Source organism: Psammomys obesus, unplaced genomic scaffold (genome assembly GCF_907164565.1).
Source record: "Psammomys obesus unplaced genomic scaffold, mPsaObe1.curated_primary_1811, whole genome shotgun sequence".
Taxonomy (NCBI): domain Eukaryota; kingdom Metazoa; phylum Chordata; class Mammalia; order Rodentia; family Muridae; genus Psammomys; species Psammomys obesus.
Window position 1 is genome coordinate 25,081,764 of NW_026596117.1, and position 20,946 is coordinate 25,102,709.

The 20,946-nt window shown below is 46.0% G+C and overlaps 1 protein-coding gene across 3 annotated transcripts in view; it reads right to left on the minus strand.

Moving 5' to 3' along the window:
• Trpc7 (transient receptor potential cation channel subfamily C member 7) overlaps nucleotides 1-18,949 on the minus strand; it is a 116,076-nt gene extending 97,127 nt beyond the window's left edge. For all 3 annotated transcript variants that reach the window (XM_055629457.1, XM_055629456.1, XM_055629455.1), the window contains exons 1-2: nucleotides 18,691-18,949; nucleotides 10,584-11,361 (exon numbers count right to left, since the gene is read on the minus strand). In XM_055629457.1, coding sequence (XP_055485432.1) covers nucleotides 10,584-11,361; nucleotides 18,691-18,692 — 780 coding nt within the window. In that variant the 5' untranslated portion in view covers nucleotides 18,693-18,949. The remainder of the gene's footprint in view (nucleotides 1-10,583; nucleotides 11,362-18,690) is intronic.
• Nucleotides 18,950-20,946: the final 1,997 nt, after the last annotated feature.

The following is a 20,946-nucleotide window of genomic DNA, read 5'->3' on the forward strand; positions in this document are numbered from 1 at the left end:
GAAAATAGAACCATGTGCAACTTGAGAACTGGTGTGTGGTGATGGTGGCCATGAAGCTGGAAAGGCAGACTCTTTAATGGTTGACGCTAGGACATCATTTGTATAGAAAAAGTAAAATCTGTTAGAAACTCACTCTGCATAGAAAAGGAAGCTTCAGTTGGACTGAAGACTTAAATGTGACTGCTGAGTCTATGCACTTAGCAGAAGGGAAACAAACAGGAAGAGAGAATATTTAGGACTGGAGGAAGAGGGGAAAGAGGTCTTTTCGAGCAAGACTACACCTTCACATTATTTAAAAACCAAGAGTTTTCAAAAGTGCCACAGACAGATTTAACAGATTTTAGAACCTCAGAAAACATTACCCTGAAGTATTCGTGATCAGAGAGGTTGCTCTTACATTTTCCTCCTTGTCTCTGTTGAAAGCTAGTTATAAGGAAACTCTCTGACTGAACTTCCCTGCCTTGGAGCCAGGAGAAGAATGGTGAAGGATTCTGGACAAACCTTGCCAGGTTGAGTCCTCAGCCTGTTGCCAACAGGCCATGGCCATATGGCCACATTTATTTCTCTATACGCTACCAAACCTAAACAAAGAAAGAGGTGATTTTATTTCCATGTTAGGTCCCTAGTTGATAAACACCAGTCCTTAGGAAACTTAAGCAACACCGTCACTGTCACCAACACCAACACCAAATCTGTAATAGTCCAATGGCTTCCCAACCTAAGCAATTCTGTGGGAGTCAGGGATGGAGGCAGGGTCAGTCTATGAGAGAGGAGTCACCTGAAGAAACATGAAAGGAGGAGGTGGTAAAAATGATTACTCATCTGCTCATCAAACCCCAGGTAGGGACTTTTCATACACAGACTTTCAACAGCAAATCACTGCCATGCTCACTTCATTTTTTTTCCAGGTAGATAACAAAGGACACAGCGCTTAAGTGAATGACTGAATAACTGTCTTGTACACTGAAATGCTCTGGTGTGATGGTCCTACAGGAGGAGGAAGGAGTATGAGCTCATTTCAGAAGGCTCCTGTGTCCATGAAATGTTAAAAACTAACTTTACCATGCTTTTCTTTTGTTAATCTGGCTTCTATTATGAGAATGTCACCCGAAGTCCTTGTGGTACACCAAATGGCACACACCATTCTCATCTCTGCAGAGACACTTGTCAAGCTGGGAGAAGGTATTTTCGGGAGCTGCCTTTCTAACATGGGTATGGACAAAGGACAGACCAGACCCAGAAACCATTATACTAGACAGTGGGCAGACATGGTAAATGAAGTTTACCCACAGAAACATTGATCTCTCCATCTGTGTTCTCAATAGATCACACAGGATTGAGTGTGAGAGTAGGAGAGGCCCCAGTTCTATTCCATAGTCCCTTGCATATAATTTACAAATACTCGAGACATTATATTTTTCTGTAGTCTTCATAAACTCCACACTGGCGGATAGTAGGATATTTTGATGATTTTTTTTCAGCCTCTAGAACTTTGGGAACACAGTAGCTACAAGAGATGCATTTTACAAATGAATGGGGCTGTAGATGCCTTCTCTCTGTAAGCAGAGAAGTAGGGTTCTGTGGGGAAGAAGAAAGAAAAGGACTCAGAATCGAGTAGGAGCAACGGGTACATCAGAGGTGCTTTTCAGTGGGGGTCGTTGTAATCATTTAGGTTTTTGCACTTGGGGTGTGGAGGAAGTCTAGAAAGAAAAAACATCACAATATGTATCATTATCTTTATATGGTAGGGTTAATTTTGATGCTGTGTTTCGGCTACTTTTCTATATTTTAAAAGAGTTCTGTGATGAAAAGTGTTTCATTTTTATTATCTCAAAGCAGAAAATGGCTTCCTCACACTTCGGAGGCTTAATGTTTTTGGCCAAGTGTCTTTTTACTGCTTCTGTGAGCTGCTCTCTTACCTTTACCATCCTCCCTCCCCTAAACACCACACACACACACACACACACACACACACACACACACGCACACACACATACATGCACAGCACACTTATGCTCACATATGCGTTACTCATGCACACATGTGCATACACACTGACAGACACATCCACATACGCGTGCACAGACACGTGCCTAGATATGCACACAGATACACATACACGGCCACACACAGACACACGTATATGAACACACACAACGAATACACACAAACACCCAGACACACGCACATACGCACGCTCATGACTTTAGGCTTCCCAGAAATCCTGATGACCCGCCTCTCTCTGCCCTCCCGTGAAGCTCTGCCTGGATTCTAGGTTTTCACCTCTAGTTCATCTCAGCCCACTGTTTCCCGTACTGTATGAAGCTGAACTGTGCACTCCCCTAATCCAAGTCCTCCCTGGACCACGAACATGTGGCCTTATTTTCTAACGGGGTAGTTGCTGGTACAATTAATTACAAGGAAGCTCTGCTTCAGAAGGGTGAGCCCTTAGCCCCTAATTATTCATATGCTTCTAAGAAGAAAAGAGACACAGAAACAGACAAGGAAGTTTCTCCATCAGAAGGAGCGGCGATGGGAGCAATGCACAGACAAGCCAAGGCATAGCAGCAGCTACCAGAAATGGTGACAGGAAAAAGATGCTCCTTAGTCCTTCAGAGACAGCGAGCTTCTACTCACACTGTGGTCCTGGACTGCCCTCCTCAGTAGCAGAGTCTAACAAACTTGTCTGTAAACCACAGCATTTGAGACTAGGTCAGAGCAGCAGTGGAAGATGCAGGCTCAGCTGAATGTCCAACAAGGGTGTTAGGTGCTCTGAAAGGCCTTACTCCTACTCAGTTCCCAGTTGCTTTGTAAGCCTCAATTCCCTCCACAAGAAGGAAGGAAGGAAGGAAGGAAGGAAGGAAGGAAGGAAGGAAGGAAGGAAGGAAGGAAGGAAGGGATGTCTACCCTAGCCTTTATTTGTGCTGGTATAAGCTGCAGTTAAACACAAATCAGAGATTGAGGTCCAACCATTTTTTAACGAAAAACCTTCTTGCTCCAGGCAACCAACAGAGGGAAAAAGTGTCCTGAGAGTTTGAAAACTGCACTGGGTTAAAATCCAGTGGCCTCTGTGGAACTGACTCTCCTCTGCCTCCCCTCCCTGTGTCTCTCCCAGCAGTGAGGGATCCCAGGGACAGGATCATGGTCCTGGGAAACACATGACGAGCAAGATGTCCAGGTAGTTTTGCCCTCTATTGTATTTTTGATGTCTCACTTGCTCACAGAGGTGTGCTGGTCATGCCTTACTCATGTGCCCTCCCCACCCCCTTCCAGGGAGGAGATGTCTATCAACAGTAGCCTCCTAGCACCTTCCAGTCTGTCCTTTCCCATCCCTTTTCCACATCAAGAGGATTGGATCCTCCCTGAAGGTGTCCAGTGGCTCCCTCCCCTCCTGACAGCAAGATCAGCTTTGGACCACAGGCCCCAGTGGAAAGGCTGAGGTCCTCACCAGCTTCCCTATTGCCTGCCTCACCTCCCTTTGCTGTTACAGCAGACCTATTCCAAGATGCTCACATTCTTGGAATGAGCCTCCTCCTTCTTTGTAGCGGATAGCTCATGTACCTTTTCTGGGCTGGGAACCCTTTTCCTCTTCCAGTGTCCCTCTCTTTCATGGCCTTGGGTTTCAGTTAAGCGTTACCCTGTGGGAGACATCCTCAAGCATGCACCATCTCCCGATAGAGTCAGCTGCCTCAGCAAGCTAACGGTGAGGAAGGTTCACTTAGGGGCTTGGGATGCTGTGCTCCTCTCTGCGACTCTTGAAGAATGCCGTCTCTCCCAGCAGACCCCGCCACCGGCTGCATCTTTACCCCAAGCCTACTGCCCGTGCGCCAGACTCCAGCCTCAGTTGGGGCATAGATGCTAAGGTTTCCAAGAGCTTGGGAATTGCAAGTCATCCGTGAGTCTATATCCTGTCTCGCTCCCACCGAGCACTTAGTTTCATGTTTAATGTAGACGTGATTTTACTGTTGGTAAAGCAAGTGCCTACATGCTCATAGTCTGGGCAGCTGAGATGATCAGTTCGCATAGCATTGTGACCTTTCCTTTTCAGAGAAAACTCCTTTTATATGTATCCATTTGATTCAATTTGTCCCAACTCTCAGTAGCTAATTTCTTTGAACAACCGTCGCCATTTTCTTTAGATCTCTGATATTTCAGACTGACAGTTATACTTCTGTAGGAAATGATTTGTGTGTGTGTGTGTGTGTGTGTGTGTGTGCGCGCGCACGCACTCGGGGGCGCTAAAGAATCTTTTCATGGAGATATTTTTCAACAGATAATCTGTGTGTGTTTGGTAGGGGTGCTGCCTGCCCGCTTCCGCCTCCCTCCTCCTCTTTGCCATCTCTTTCCAGCCCACATAATTTCTTTCACAGTAATATTTTAGCTTATCCAATTTCAGTGGTCTGCATTTTTTCAATTGAAAATACTCCCGTGGCTCATTTCTAATCATGGAGCTCACATGTACAGCCTAGATGCTTTTTTCCCCCTTGTTCTGCAAAGAGCTGGTAAGGGGTTGGGAAACTTAGCTAAAATCAAGGACAGAGACCCTCCCCAAAGAGCTAAAATGGAAGCTGTGTTAACTGGAGGGAAAAGCTGTGGTGCTGGTCCCACAGGAAAGCAAAGGGAGCCTCTTGTCAGCTGTGCCCACAGTGTGTCAGGCTCTCTGCAGATGGCTTTCTGTTTATAGTCCCCATCTCACCTAACCATCCTCCACACTGGGAGATCATTAGGGGTAAAGCCCCTCAGCTTGTTTACTCGACACTGAGGTGACATTTGGGCAGCAACTAAGGGGTGTCAGGATTTTCTGTACATCAAGTGGCATGAGGTGTATGAAGTTCTTGCAGATCACGTGGTCGACATCTGAGGCAGAGGAACGGGCTAGGTAGGGAAGCAAGCATCCGCTGGACAAGTTGCGAGTGTCCGGTCCTTCCTACCCTCCACTCTTGAAGTAAGAAAAATAACTTTGGGATGATGCTGAAACTGCATGAAACTGAGATCGGTCTGTCTTGGATCTTCCTCTCTGCACCGAGGAAGTGAAGCATGGGATTTCGGGGTGCTCACTGGAGCCTGTGCCCTTCCCGCACCCTCCTTTGACCTACTCAAGTACCTGTCACCCAACCTACACTCTCTCCCTGTACACTGAAGCTCTTGACAGCACAAACCTGGAAGAGCAGGAGCTTCTAATTTTAGGCACCGTTTGTGACCCAGTGGGTGCACAACTGTCATGAAAGACACGCCGTGTAGCTGATTTCCTGTGACGTCACCTCGTCAGCGCATGCTTTGTTGAGCTGCTCCTCCAGACACTCAGAGTAAAACGGAGGAAGTCCATGACCTACGGCACAGTTGTCTTTTTCTTATTTCCCTGCTCTCACTCTCAAGCCCAGGGGCCTTCGAGCACTGCCCCAGGGTGGACTGGCCACAGACAAGCACATTCAGCCTGCAGTGCTGACCAACCTGAGCCTGCTCTGTCCTCTGCTCAGGTTGTGCATCATTAGCTCTTCCCACAGGGGGCTGGCATGTCATACCAGATCTCCAGGGGTGTGGGGGATGGTATAAAAGTGAGTGCTTGGAGGACTTTTCTGCCGGATTCTCCTCCACACATACCCCACTCACAAAACACCTTCCCTTTGACACCTGCAGCCTTCACAGCTTTAGGAAAACACTTTCTCAATGGAAAACAGAACAGTTTTCAAGCTGCTCCCTGCATATTAAACAGACATCTGTTTATACTACCAGCCAGCATCAAGGAAACTCTGTTTTCCTAGGGTGTTGGTTTTTACAATTTAGAAACCCAAAGCATATGAGGAATTGATCCAAACACTGGAGCACACTGGGCTTTTCTCACTGCCTCCGGCCCAGGCTGGGCCTTTCCTTCGCTTCCAGGCTTTATGGCTCCAGTTTCCTCAGTTTAGGTGTCCCGTGAGCTCCCAGCATCAGGAGATAAAGACACTTCCTCCCTCTTCTTTGTTCCCTTTGAGAAGTTTTCCAGTGGAGCGCAGAGGACCATCTTTACCTTCCACAGTGGGCGTGCCCTGAACCACAGCAGGTGTTAAATCGGTCTGATTTATCATTATTTGCATTTTTAATTTGAGGTATTTTAGGCCCAGAGAGTTTTTTTTAAATGGGTCTTAAACTGACAGCACAAACATCGATACATAATTCATCATCTGCTTTTCATAATACGTGTGGTTAAGAATCCATCGATGCTCAGAAAGGTCAGTAATGCGCTAAACAAGATGAGGTTGCAGTTTGATCTTCTTGCCTTCTACTCTTCTCCTTCTGAGCTCTAGGCTGAAGCGCAGGCGCTTCCAAGCTGGCACTATACCAACAGGAGATGCCTCCTGGGTCATACCTTTGCCCATCTTCAGAATAGCCAAACATTAAGTAACAGATACACTGTTACTAAGTCAGGGAAGGAAGAAGCAATGTTAAGTAACAATGTATCTGATTAAGTAACAGTGAAACAGATACAGTGTAACAGATACACTTAACTGTTACTTAACGTTGCTTCTTCCTTCCCTGATTTAGGAACACAGACACTACTCAATGAACGTAAAGGAGCTAGAAGGCATCCACATTGCCGCCCTCCCTCAGTAGTGGTCCCTTCTCATTGCTCTCCACCCATTAGTCAACACTGTCTCCAAGCCCCACTTTAAGTAAAAGAACACACACATAGACACACACACACACACACACACACACACACATGCACACACACACACACACTGCAGAGTGCAGAATATGCTCAATCCCCAGTTATTTAGTGTAGGCTTTTTTTCCTCTGTCATGCTGGTGGGTTCATTTTTATCAGCTTGACACAAATTAGAGTAGCTGGGAAGAGGGAACCTCAGTTGAATAATTGTGTCCTTCAGATTGACATGTGGGCATATCTGTAGGGTATTTTCTTGATTAATGGTTGCTGTGGGAAGGGTCCAGCCTGTTGTGAGTGGCATCATCCATCCTGGACTATATAAGAAAGGTAGCTAAGCAAGCCAGGGAGAGCAAGCCAGAAGCAGCATCTCCTGTGGTCTCTGCTTCAGTCACTAACCCCAGTTCCTGCCTGGAGTTCCTGTCTTGGCTTCCCTTGATGCTGGACTGTGACCAGAAAGCCTTCACTAGCCCCTTTCTCCTGATTGCGTTGGCCATAGTGGTTATTATGGCAACAGAAAGTGAGCGAGAATACCCACCAAGGGTGTAACCTTCTTTAGAACTTTCCCGACTTCCCAAAGGATGCATATCAAATGCCTCCATTAAATAAATGTACATGTACGAGAAGGTTAAATTAGATACCAAGTAATCACTTGCCTCAGCATCTGGAATGATTTTCTTTTGGGGAATTCCCTCACCCTCTTCATCAAGTATTCTCAGAGTGCCTACTGATTTACTAGGCTCCATTTGCAGCACTTGCAAAGCTGTAGCGACCACATCAAAGTTTAATACCTTTCCAGATCCAAGACAGTCCTTGAGTGGCTACCTAATTTCCTCACCAAAATAATGGCTTGCTGCATCTCACCTCAGCTACAATTTACCTGAGACCTTGATATCAGCTATACTTCTTATTAACGACTATACTAGAAACTTCTAATAAATTATAATAATTCCCAAACCAACAGCCCAGGCAATGGAATTCAGGATTATTATGTATAATGTTTCCTGCCCAGAAGAAGTCACTCTAGAACATGAAGGATGACATGAAGGGTGACTTTTGGCATATTTCTAGTGATCCTCTGACATCTCTCTGCAATTGACAACGTCTGGTCATATCCATAACATGGCTACCTAAACAGTAACACATAGTCCCTTGAAAATGGAACAGACTCATGGAGGGATTTGCAGAACACACCCACGTGTCCTTTAGTCTCTTGTTGCAATCTGACTTCCTGCAATGCTGCTCTCTGAGAAGATTTATAATACTGGGATGGCACAGACAGGGACAGCTGAAAAAGTAGTAAGTTCCAAAGATCAGTTAAATTAGCTTATAATGGACCATTTATCCACATTCTGAAATACGTTCTTTCACACGAGTCACCTAGGAAGGTGTTAATAGTCAGCAAATGCTCTTAAGCTAGTTTTAACTCTGAGCGAATCACTGCCTCACAGAAAATATTTCTCACCGTGTTTGTAGCCTTCCCAATTGTCCACAATTTTTACTTTTGGAATCAAATATCGTATTTGATTTCGGAATATGCTCTCAAAAATCTTCCAGATTTAGAGATCGCATGTATTAGTATCACAGACCCTCAGATTTTACTCATGGAAACAGATGCCTCAGATGGGCTTCCAAATGTTAGTCTAGCATTGTTTTATTTAGGCTGGCACACTTCTAGGTGTGAGGTAAGTAGAGAGCCATGCAATTACCCAGGTACCCTTTTCCAATAACTATTTTTTCGCCTGCTTTCGTCCTTTGGCCAGAACTGCTCCCTGAATCAACTGGCTTGGCCATTACTGCCACACAGCCTTGCAGGGCCCACCTGAACACTGGGCAACAGGCAAAGCTCCACTGGCATTTGCTGGGATGTCCTTGGCCTCAGGAGACTGAGGTTAGTAGACAGACAAGAGGCAATGGCGTTTTCCCGAGAGCTCCCACAGGCTGTCCTGCACCTCTGTCTAAATGAGGCCAAAAGCAGTGCAGGGATCTTGGAAGGAGCTGCGGTTCAGTAGGCAAGGCTTAGTCGGAGCAGATGGAATAAAATAAGCACAATTACAGGACTCCCTTTTTTCACAGCCTGTGGCCTTGCCCCCTCCTGTTAGCCAAGCTCAGCTATCCCTGGCTTGTGGGACAAGCTTCTCTCAACAGATCGGAGTCTTTGGTCTCCCATCGCATAACCAAATTGCCTCTGTATCTCGTTACAGTTTGCATCCTCTAATTCATCTTACTTTCCTGTCAAACCAGCTTCCACATCTCTGTCTGTCACTGCTGTAGTCCCTTACCCGTGCATTGTGTGTGTGTGTGTGTGTGTGTGTATTTTCATTTCCTACAGGATAACATGCAAAGTGCTCAGTCTGATAGATGGTGTCCTCTGGGCTCGCCCCCCGCCCAGCACTGGAAGCTGTGTTGCAGTCACACAGAGCTTCTTCTCTGTCCCCTCCCTCCCTTGGGCTGTTGTGGGTCTCACCCTCTGCTGTCCCATACAGGCCCAACCCTATTCTAGCTCCTCCTCTGATTCCTGCCTGAGCAGCTTGGCCAAAGACCTCCTTGCTCCTTGGGATTCATCCTTGACCACCTGAGTGTCCCCATGCAGGGACACTTCCTACACTGACATCTCTTGGACAAGGAGTTATTCACTTGTGAGTAACATCTTTTCTCAGCTTGATGGCCAGTTCTGTGTGTGACACCTTTTTGTATTCCCAGGGCCTCAGCACATGCAGTTTCTTAGCAAGTGAGGAGAGGAGAAAGTCTAGCTGTGGTTCCCCCTCCTGGCCACGCCCAGCCCACCATTTTGATAAAGGCCGGCAAAACTGTGAAGCTGAACATGTGAGAAAGGCCTCAGTACCTGTTAGCTGGAGTGATTAAGAATGGGCTGTGGAGCCTGGCTGCTTTCTTAGCTCTCAGCTCTGTGCTAGCATATAAAATGGGGGTGTCATTCCCTCCACACTTGGTTGTTGGGGTTAAATAAGAGGCCATAGGTAAGCCAGATGGGCAATCAGCATGCCCCAAGAACCTAATCAACGTTTGTGTTTCTTAGTAAACATCCCGTCAGAAGAGACTCTTAGACCTGGGCCCAGCCTTCCCCTTCAGAGTAAATGTCGGTTGGCAGTGAAAGCAAAAGCCCCTGCCTCAGTAATAACCCTTGGGGGTGGTCTCCAGCCATCGGAGCTGGCCTGTAGGCGGAGGTATTCTCAAGATGGCTGATTCCGGGACAGCCCTGGGCCGTATTCACTGGAGTGACCGCTGAACCCTTCTCTAAGAAGGGTTTCAATTCCCTCTTTCCTGTGCCTCTGCCGCAGCCAAGGGACAGAACGACAGCAGCAGGCTGCTGGGTCTGGGAAAGGCTGGCCCTGCAGTGGTGTGACCCCGAACACTTGCACCTTTAGTCCTAGGGAGAGGGAGGCAGGAGAACTAAGAGTTTGGGTCAAGCTGGGTTTACACAGCAAGACCCTATCTCAAAAGTTTTTGAGAAGCCAAAATTCTTTTCACGGTCATTCTGAAGCGGACTGAATGACCAGCAGTTCAGGATAGGGTAGCGATGTGAATACGACCAGTCAGAAGCACCGGATGAAGCAGCGGCGCTCAGTCTGAGGCCCAGGCTCGGAGGTAACCTCAGATGGCTGGGTGTTGGGTCTTTCTGAGCTTCTAGGGCCAGAGCTGATTCTCTGACAGCTCACCTCTGTCTGCCTGCCCTTTTCACTAGCTTTGTGTAGTTTAAAACATCCCTCTTCCGGGCTGCTTTTCCCCAGGCCTGCGCCTGCAGAACAACCTGACAACACTCTTCCCTTGCTGTGAGCCCCAAAGATAAGAACCCGAAGCCTTTCGCCCGGCCTTGGGGGAGGGGGTGTGTGTGTGTGCACAACCTGTTTTGCTATTAGGTACACGCGGAAGGGCCCCTGGGCCACCTGCCCGCAGGATGGCCAGGACAGAGGGTTACCTTGAATTCAGTCTCAATGTTGGCCAGCCTGGCTAGCTCATTGCTGAGCTCCAGCGCCGTGAGGACAGGGTCCTCGCTGGACAGGGACAGGTAGGCGGCGCTGGCCAGCCCCTTGTAGGCGTTCATGCGCGAGCGCGAGTGGCTGAAGGAGTCCTTGCGCTGCTTCTCCGTGCACTCGGAGCACTTGCAGAAGTAGTCGTGGGGCCGCTCGATGCGCGCCCCCTTGAGCAGCAGGATGTGCACAATCTCATACTCCTGGCAGTGCGCCGCCAGGATGATGGGCGTGATGTCGTGGGAGAAGCGCGTGCCGTCCTCGTCGTAGGCGTAGAAGTCGTCATCCCGCAGCTCCTGCTCCAGAGGGCTGAGCGTCAGGCGCTGGCCTTGCGCGAAGGCCGGGTGGTTGAGGATGGCCTCCACGATGCGCACGTAGCCCTTGCTGATGGCCAGCAGCAGCGCGTCGCCCACTCGCGCCAGGTTCTCCTTCTTGAGCAGCAGCTCCGTGACCTCCAGGTGCTCGTTGCCCACGGCCAGTTGCAGCGCGTTCTGGCCCATGTAGTCCACGCAGTTGAAATTGAGGGTCTTGGACTCCTCCAGCATCTTCCTGACCACCGGGATGTTGCCATACTCGGCCGAGTCCAGGAAGCGCTCCTCCTCGGGGGTCAGGCTGGTGCCCTTCTCGTTGAACATGTAGGCGGGACCCCGGATGGCCTGGCGGCGCCCCTTCTCCCTCAGGGTGGTGTGCCGGCGCTGCATGTTTTTGAAGGTGTTACTCCCCAACCTGAAGGACAAGCGCAAAGGTGCCTGGTTACTTTTCCGGGACCCTGGAGACTACTCAGAATACCGTCATTGGAATCCTGCTGAACATTGTCTCAAACAGACATCAACAGTAGCTGGGCTGCCTGAAGTCCTGTTTTTGTTTGTTTTGTTGTTATTTGTTTTGATTTTTGTTTTGTTTTGTTTTGTTTTTCATCTGGAATACTGATTTGCTTGCCATGTGTCCCTGAGGTTAGAGGGGTGGGGCAGAACCTAAAAGCAGATTGAGGTGCCCTGCTCCCTGCAACAAGAAATAGAGGGTATGATGTAGGGCTGGGGGGAAACAGGCAAAGGTGTCCATTTTATTCCCTTCTGTGCAAAGCTGGGCAGGTCACCCAGGCTCCCTGCATTCTTGTTTTCTTAGCTGTACAATGTGCACAGTTTTTTTGTTTGTCTGTTTGTTTTGTTATTTGTGTGTGTGTGTGTGTGTGTGTACCACAGTGTGGGTTTAAGGTGAAGGTAGAGCCTAGAGCCAATGTTGGTTTTATCCCGTCCCTTCCTGGCTCTTGTTGCACCCAGTCTCCATGGGTGGCACAGTGGAGCTTTCAGTTCCCATGTCTTGCCCTCTACTGGCTTCTGACCCTATGGGCCAGTTGCATTAGACTGCAAGCATGGCCACGGTGGACTGTTCCTGCAGTTGTTGCCTCTCTCTCTGTGAGCCATGTCCACTGGCCTGGGGCAAATCGGTCACCTACTCACGGCCAGATGTGGCCAGGAACAGGACTGGAGACCTGCCCCTTAAGGAAGACCAGGACCAGTCTCCTGGGTACTCAGCGATATCGCCCTAAGTCTGGATTCAGTTCAAAAAAGATCCAGTCTTACCAGTAGAAGAAATAGCTCAGCTTACTGCCATGCTTACTTCTAACTTTTTGCTCTTTCTTAATACTTTTTCTTTGCTCTAACTTAATACTGATAAATATTAGTATTAATATTAGTTAATACCAAGAGCAGCAGTTAGCATTTCCTGAGACCCTGTAGCATCGCAGGCTCAGTGCTAAGAACTTTGTGTTCATCAGATTGTGCATTCCTCCATGAAACCAACAGAATAGGCATTTTTGCCTCTCAGAAGTGCTGACAAAAGAGGGCTTGCACATCAGTCTTTGAAAGCCACACAGCACCTTGGCAGCCTTGAGGTTTCTTAGCTTTGCCAAGTGACTCGAGTTTGCCAAGGGTTTATTGGTGTTGGTTTCCCCCCTCCTTTTCCTTGTATCTATTTATTCTCAAGTGCATGTGTTCAAGAGAGCACATGTGCAGGTCAGAACGTGACTTGCAGTTGGTTTTTCTCCTCTCGCCATGTGGAGCCCAGGTATCAAACTCTTAGTCAGCCTTGTTAATAAAAGCCTGAACTGCTGAGCCTTCTCACTGGCCCTTGACAAAAACTTAAGATATCCAACTAGAAAGATGTAGCTATAATGTAACTTGAGCTCAAATCAGAACTTTCCAGCTAGCCTCAGGACCTCATGGGCACCTAGTTTCTAGGTCCCAGATTACCGCTGTAAAATAGAGGGGCTAGACCACACATACCCCAGGATACCACCAACTTGGACATCTTAAAATTTTCTGGTCCCCCAGTTGTTCCTGCCTGAATTTTTCCTTTTCCTGACTTTTCTCAGTCACACTGTCTAAATGATTCTGGATGACATAGCCTTATTCAGGAGAGTGTCTGATGTACAGTAAGTACTCAGAAGCTCATTTGAAGTATTTCCCATGGTCCCAGAAAAACATCTTCAGTTCCTGATTATGTCTGTGGCCTGTGGGATGCTTGGTGCTTCACTGGGCCGACTGAAGAAATAAGCAGCACAGGTAATCACACAGAAGAGCTTTTAAATCAAACCTGGTGTTTTATGGTTGTGTAGACTTTGAAACTTTGGACTCTTTTTGTTTTCATGCTCCTGTAACCTTTGACCTGATCCAGCTTCTTCGGGACCCACCTCTGCTGTGGCGTACTGGGGGTCAGAGCAGGTTACTCTAAATCCTGCCTGGAACTGAGTCACCCTCCCCTGGGAAAGCCCTGTATGGTAATGTGGGCAGCTCCTTCATCTGCAAAAACTAAGGAGCCTTCATGGGAAACCCCCTCCAAGACAGCTCCAGGTAATAAATCCTGAGAGCGAGCCCTGCTGATTTAGGAAGAGGATCCACTCTGCCGCCCTTGGCAGAGTGTGCTCTGATAAAAGACTGTAGGGGAAAGAGCGTCAGGGTTCAAGTTCACACACTTTTGAGGCCTTTCTCCCCACAGTGCTGTCATTTCACTAGGGAGCTGCTTCCTCACATGCAAGGCAGATCCTAGAAGGGGATTCCATAGCAAATGAGGGAGACACAAGTGGTGCAGGTCTATCAGCAGGGACTTCAGAAGCGGGGGAAGAAGTCGTCACCACATTTGTCTCCCCTGACCCTCATTCCAGGGCTTGAATGAACTTACTTTCATGTGTGTCATCTGGCGACACAAACACGACAGAAATTGTGGAAGTTGGAACCACAGAAGAATAATTCCCTCCTAGAATTACTCAGCCTGCTCCAAGATTCATTGCTGACCCTCTCGGGAGCCTCTCTCAGGACTTAGTCATCAGAACTCAGCCCTGAGAAGAGCAGTATCCCTCAAGAGCAAGTGAGCTCTGTGTCAGGTACGAAGCGCAGCTGTCTGCAAAGAAGCAGGCACCACAGCTTCATTCTCTCCCCTTTCCATTAGATGTCTGTCCAAGAGGGATAGTAGTTCAGACTACAAGGTCAAGGGTACCAAGCTATTACATAGCAGGAAGCCTTGGGGAGTAAATTCAAAGGAAATAGAATAACCACTGAACCAAGTCAGAGCAGAGAACATTTTGCAGGGAACACAGAAATACCCAACCGAAATTCAAACTCTATATGAATTTTATAGACACTGAAGCCTATGAACTTAAATAATGCTCATACATCATTTGTTAATTTTTCTCATTACCAAAACAAAAGAAAGAAATAAACATTAGCGTGCTCATTTTTTAAGAGAACAAACTGAAATAGGTGAAATGAAAAGTCTAAATCTTAGGGTAACGAGGAATGGTATCATATGATATTTCTGTAGTAATTATACTGTGTGTGTGTGTGTGTGTGTGTGGGGTAGGGGCAGAGCATGCACGTGTGCATATATGTGGTGGTGAATGGTTGTGAGCTGTCAGAGGGAAGGCGTTCTCACTAGCTGTGTATTATTTTCTGAATGACCTTGAAAGCAGATGGAAGAGGAAATAAACATGACTGTCTTCCACAGCCTTTAAAGTCCCCGCTTTGGGATACATTTGGATGTTCAAAAATGATCAGCTCCCCTTCTTGTCTGGTTGAACTTGGAATTAAAAATGAACCTGTGTAGGGCTTCAGGTCCTGTGTGGCTGGCAGCATATAAAACGGGAAGCGTCCCTCGGTGTAGTCACTTCCCACAGCTGGGCTCACAGCAGACCTGGAGAGGATTGAGCTGTAAACCTCACTGTGGGGTTCTCGGTAGGCCTGCCCAGCCCCAGCCCTGGCATCCTTTTAACATATGTACTTATGAATATATTTTATTATCATATCTTTGCCATTTCACCCTGATGCAGCATTATTCATGCTCTGGGACATGAACATCATAGGGCCTGGACAGACTCCCCAGAAGACACCCTGTCACAAAATCATGGAGCCCGCAGGAGCTGATCAGGCTCGCACTTGGGAGCTCAATGTGTGGTCCTGCGGGGCCCCACCCCAGTTGGAAGGCCACTGAGGGAAGCATTGTCCCTAAGTGCAGCAGGCATTTGATTGGCTTTGATATTTTCCTTAAAATGAACTTTGCTCACAGATGCCTTTTGTCTCCACATATTATTGAGATGAGCGATCAGACTCACCGAGCACCTCAGTTAAGCTACCGTCATTTTCCAGAATGCACTGTGTCACTGAGAAGAACTCCAGTGAAGACAAAACCATCTGAGCGGCGGAGCGGTTAGAGAACTCCCTCTCAGTCCCTGTGGGTGCTGTTCTGATCAAGCTGCTCTCACCAGTGCAGCCAGTCTGCAGGAAGCCAGACATGAGCAAGCCAGGAAACAGCGGCCTTGCACCCCAAGGCCAGCTGCACGTGTGTGTGAATCTGGAGTTTGTGCTTAATTACTGATGAAGAAAAGACCACTTAAGAATGTCTTTTGAGAGATATATTCTCTCTCTCTCTCTCTCCCTTTTTTTCTTCTAAAATTGCTTCTTGCATTGAAGGTTTCTATGGAGATCACCCAAGCCTGAAATCAATTCAGTCCGTAACATTCCCCAGCTGGACATAGAACCAAAAATCCAGAATTCAGATCAGGTGCCCATAAAAACACAGCTTTGTTCTGTCTGTGGGACTTTATCTCCCATGGGAACACATTCTGAGTTTTAGTCCACAAAGCGAGAAAAGAGTCTAAAGATCTGTAGTCTTCCCCGAAACCCCAGCGCTTTTGTCAATATTCACCGAAGATTAAGTAACATTTGTGCCAAGTGTCCTAGACAGTTTAGATACGATGATGGCCATGACCTTCTGGACAGGGACACTTAACTACTACGTTGGCTCAGATTGTAGTCTATGCTGATATCTCAGCTACTGCTTCAGAAGACCGTGACGACAGAGATGGCTAACACACATGCATTTACCGTGTGCCAGTTGTCATGTTAAGTGCTTCATGTAAATTACTTGTTATCACATGACAATCTTAGCTAACTTCCTAAATGACTGTTCAGTTACAACAATTAATATATATCACACAGAAACCCTGTGTCAGCCTTCAGGATGAGCATCAACAGTTTAAGTTGTAGGAAAGTATGACGTCATGTGGTTGCTATTTCCACTCCCATTTAGCAGGCAAGGAAATGAGGCTCCAATATATTAGCCACATTTCCCAAGATATTCAAGGCATGGTCAGGGCACCCTCTGTTAGGCTTGTGCTCTGCTGGATTTCATAGCTCTTGCATTTGGCTGATATGCTGTTGCCATCCATCTCACTCTCCTCGCATTTTTTTCCACATTTACTTAGTCCACAGACATTTCCATCAGAGTGCTGAATCTTGTAGCCAAAGGGACTGCTTGTTTACCTTGCAGCTATCCCTCACATTCAGAGCTCCTGATGGTTAGGGCATGTGGTACATAGTCAAATAGGTCAATTCTCAAGTACTCCATCTGGATTGGTCATTTTTTAAAAAATGATAAAACTCTGATATTGATGGTTACCAGTATCCACCTTCTTATAAATACAGGACCAATAGCTATTATTTCTTGCTTCTGATGGACCACTTCAAAAAATAAGGTATCAGTTCTGAAGTATAATCAGCTCCAAGGGACTAGCTCTGCTGCGAGCAACACTCAGGATTTGCTAGAGGGAGCAGCTACCAGAGGCTCTGTTAAGTCCCCGAATGATTAGAACAGAAAACTGAAACATTTCCATTTTTTTTTATCATACTCCTGAATTTTTTTTCCTGTGGATTCCCAAAGGTATCCCACTTATTTCTGAGTTTTATCTTCCCAGTCTGTTGAAGTTGAGGTGAAATAATGCATATATGTTCCTTCGTAGCTAGTAAGTACTCCTGTGTCATTAACATCATCACAATTATTGTTTTTAATTGTGGACCTAGAGCATTTAGGTTTTGACCCGAGTGAGAGAATGTTTGTATACTGAGTAAAAGAAAACAGATAGCTGGCTAGTTACCCCGCTGTGAATGTGAGGCCCACGAGAAGCAAGCACAGCACCCTGAGCTGTCCCTGCTGCTTTCAGTAGGGCGTACTCCTCAGGCAGCTAAAGAGGGGTGGGCTTCCATTTTATGTTGGGCTGGAAAACATCATCTATTATTCCTCAGTGTTAAATGTTTCTATTAGTAATTCATTTTCACAAAAATAACAACCCTTAGGGAAGAAGGTACTCCTCGTGTTTACAAGTGTTGCATGGTTTAGCAATCCAAATGAACTCATACTTTGCCTGCTGACTTGTTTTTTTTTTTTTATCTTCATTTGCTTATTTAGATGGCAAAAGACATGAAGCCAGGTGTCTATATTTCATATTTTATATAGTTCCAGATAGGGCTGAAATAACCGGCCCAAATAGTTATGTTAGGATTAGTCTTGGACTAACATAAATATGCACAGTCCTGCGAGGGTTCCTCTACCTGTGATGGGAGTCTGGAATGAACTAAGCGAGAACCCGTGACTCGCTGCGTGTTTACAGGAGGGGGGGGGATTGCTTATCCTAAGCAACAGTTCCTGGTAGTTCTCATTCAGGATGCCACATGGGCTCCACAATTAGCCACAGTGAGGCATCACATAGTTCTGATGTTTTCTGGGTTAATTACTGCCTAAAGGAGTTGGCTAGACTACATATTTTTAAGCTAAAGAGCCAATGTTTGGGGAAGTCAGCATGAAATTACACTTGTGACCCAGATGCTTGGGAAGCTGCTAACCAGTCAGTTTTAGGGAGCAGATTTGATATCCATAATGGGTATTCTGGATTAAATGTGAATTCATTCATAAATTTGCTGTGTGCCCAGTGCTTTAGAAAGGGGATCCACCAGCAGGTGGCATTCCGAGGCAAAAATTTACTGAGTGTGACCAGACAGGGTCAATCATTATTGCCTTTTTTCAAATCTACCTTGAATCCATTAAATGGCAATTAATGGCACGGCTTCTTGGTTTTATCTACTCGGCCTTACATAAGTGAATTTACAGCTTGAATGTGAAGGAGAGACTCTGGGATCTGTAGTGATCCAAGCTCATGCCCAAAGCCCTGCCAGTACATCTCTTATTAAAAGCATATGTGTCATTTTGAAGTGAATCGCCTAAAGAAAACACAGCCAGAACCTTATTTTCAACAAGAAAAAAAGAAAAGAAAGAAAGGAAAGAAAATAGAAAAAAAATTGCCTTTTATCGCCACCTGTAGTTCTTTAATGGTGATAATCTCTTATAATGTAGCCATGGTTCTCCTCCCAACTCCATATTTATATTAAAATCAAACCGAAGAAGCTCTCAGCAGAGCAGAAGCTGAGAAAACACACATGCTCTCTTCTAGGAATAAAACTGTACTACTCCAGCCTGAAAGGACCAGGATAGCAGGCTGAGTTTCCTATTTCTAGATGGCTGGTAAACTTAGACATTCAACAAAAGGGGGGGGGGATGAGGGATGCTACCAACTCAGTAGATAGGATTTCAGCTCCAGACTTAGGTTTCCAAATCTAAGCAATGCCTGTGGAAGGACTAATAAATAAAAGTTGGATTCCGCATTTCAGGGAAGAGACAGCTTCCACTGGGAAAACCGCTAGAAGCCAACCATCACGGCTGCTTACTTACATTGAGAGTGGAATACGCAGGCTTGTGCCTCCTCTAGACGACCCGAACGCTGCGCGGCTTTGCTGGGCTCTGGCTCCCCATGGGTGGCCGAGGAGGAGGTGCCGCTCTCCGTGGTGCTGAAGTAGAGAGCTGCTCCGGAGAGCGGACTTGCTGCTCTGTGGGTGGTGCGCTCTGCCCTCCTTTGTGGGTAAAGGTGAAACTCGCCTTTGGTGGCCGTCTTGCTTCCCTGTCCTTTTCCTAATCTGGGGGAAATTTCCCAGAGAACGTGAAGGAGAAGCATCCGTGTGTGAGACTGGCTTGCAGCGTGACGATGGGCTGGTATAGTCCCCACCCCTCTTTCAGACGTAGCTTTGAAAGGGAGAGAGCAACTCTTGTTTTTCTACCACAGCCCCATAGGATTTCTTCCTGCTCCTCCTCCTCGAAGAGTTCACAACACACACACACACAGACACACACACACACACACACACTCTCATACAAACACCCTTCAGTTATGTAAAGCAAAATGAAGAGTCTTCATGGGCTTAAACAAGTGAAAAGTGGGGAATGGGCTGACTTCCTACCTGTTGGTTTGTAGGTGTCTAGGGGAGCAGGAGGAGCGGGGGTGGGGCGTTTAAGAAGAAACTAAAACCAGAAGAGACTGAGCAACATTTATAAACTCCTTTTGTGAGCCTAAAGCCACACCCACTTTCTCTTTAGAGAGTGGCATGTTTTCTAACTTGACCTTTGTTTTATGCTCTTTTGCTATTGCATCTGTCAGGATCATCTGACATTGGTAAAGGAGACTTTATGGTGATTAACTTTATATGCAACTTTTCATAATTTGGAAGGAAATTCCCTATGTACAGATTCATTTCTCCAACAGTCCCCATTTTTTTTCCCAATTGGTATGTTACTAAATGGGCTCTGTTTCTTACACACCAAGGTTTCTTGATGACATCATGGTGGAGAAATATTCTTTTAAAAGAATAATCTGTTTACTTTTTTATTTTATGTACGTTGGTGTGAGAGTGTCAGATCCCCTGGAACTGGAGGGATTTGAACCTGAGTCCTCTGGAAGAACAGTCAGTATTCTTAACCACTGAGCCATCTCTCCAACTCCAGAGAGAAATATTCTTTTTTAAAAAATTATTTATTTACTTATTAATTACAGTTTATTCACTTTGTATTCCAACTGTAGCCCCCTGCCTCATCCCCGACCAATCCTACCCTCCTTCCCTCTTCTCCACTCATGCCCCTCCCCAAGTCCAATGATAGGGAGGTCTTCCTCCCCTTCCATCTGATCCTAGTCTATCAGGTTTCATCAGGAGTGGCAGCATTGTCTTCCTCTGTGGCCTGGTAAGGCTGCACCCCTCTCAGGAGGAGGTGGTCAAAGAACAGGCCAATCAGTTCCTATCAGAGACAGTCCCTATCCCCATTACTATGGAACCAATTTGGACCACTGAGCTTCCATGGGCTACATGAGAAATATTCTTAAGTGAAATACTAACTACATATGAAAAGCCATGATGGTTTCAAGGATCTACTTGAGCTGCTGAATAGAACACTTACTCTCTGAGACTAACTCAAGGATCAATGGTAACTGACACTCTATAAAAACTGCCTTTATGGGCAAATGCAGCACATAAAAAAAAAATGGCTTCTAATGGATTTTGCCCACTTCCATTCTAGTATTATATGCAAATAAGATTGCACTGACTCATCAATATGCTAGTAGCATTTTCTTTGGAGATGTGTGTGTGGAGAAAGACCCTTGGATGTTAATTTACTTATTAACTATGTGACCTTGAAAATAATAAATAGTTAACTTTTCTGAATCTCAGCTTCTTTATATGCAAACGGTGGGTAAGAGTGGGGTTAATGGTGCCCTTTATCAATTGTTATGGTGATAATTAACTGAAATAACATATGCAAAGCTCCCAAGAGGGTTGGCATTTTCTGCAGTAGTAGATAGATTTAAATATCTTCTCTCTCTCCTTTGTTCAAAAGAAGTTAGGGAATTCCTCTAGTTATAACCTTTTGAGATTGATGTCAACTTAATTTTATTCCATAAGCTTCCAATACAAGCTTTCCAATATTAATAATTGCCTTTTGTTGAATAAAATACTTTTCCAAATTTTTCTTAAAATTTGGAAAGAAATTTTTAAAGAAATTTTTAAAGAAATTTTTCTTAAAATTAAGCTTTTTTTTCTTTAAAATATTTATGGTTCTAAAGGATATAGGATTTTAATTTTTCATTAGATTCAAACAAATAGG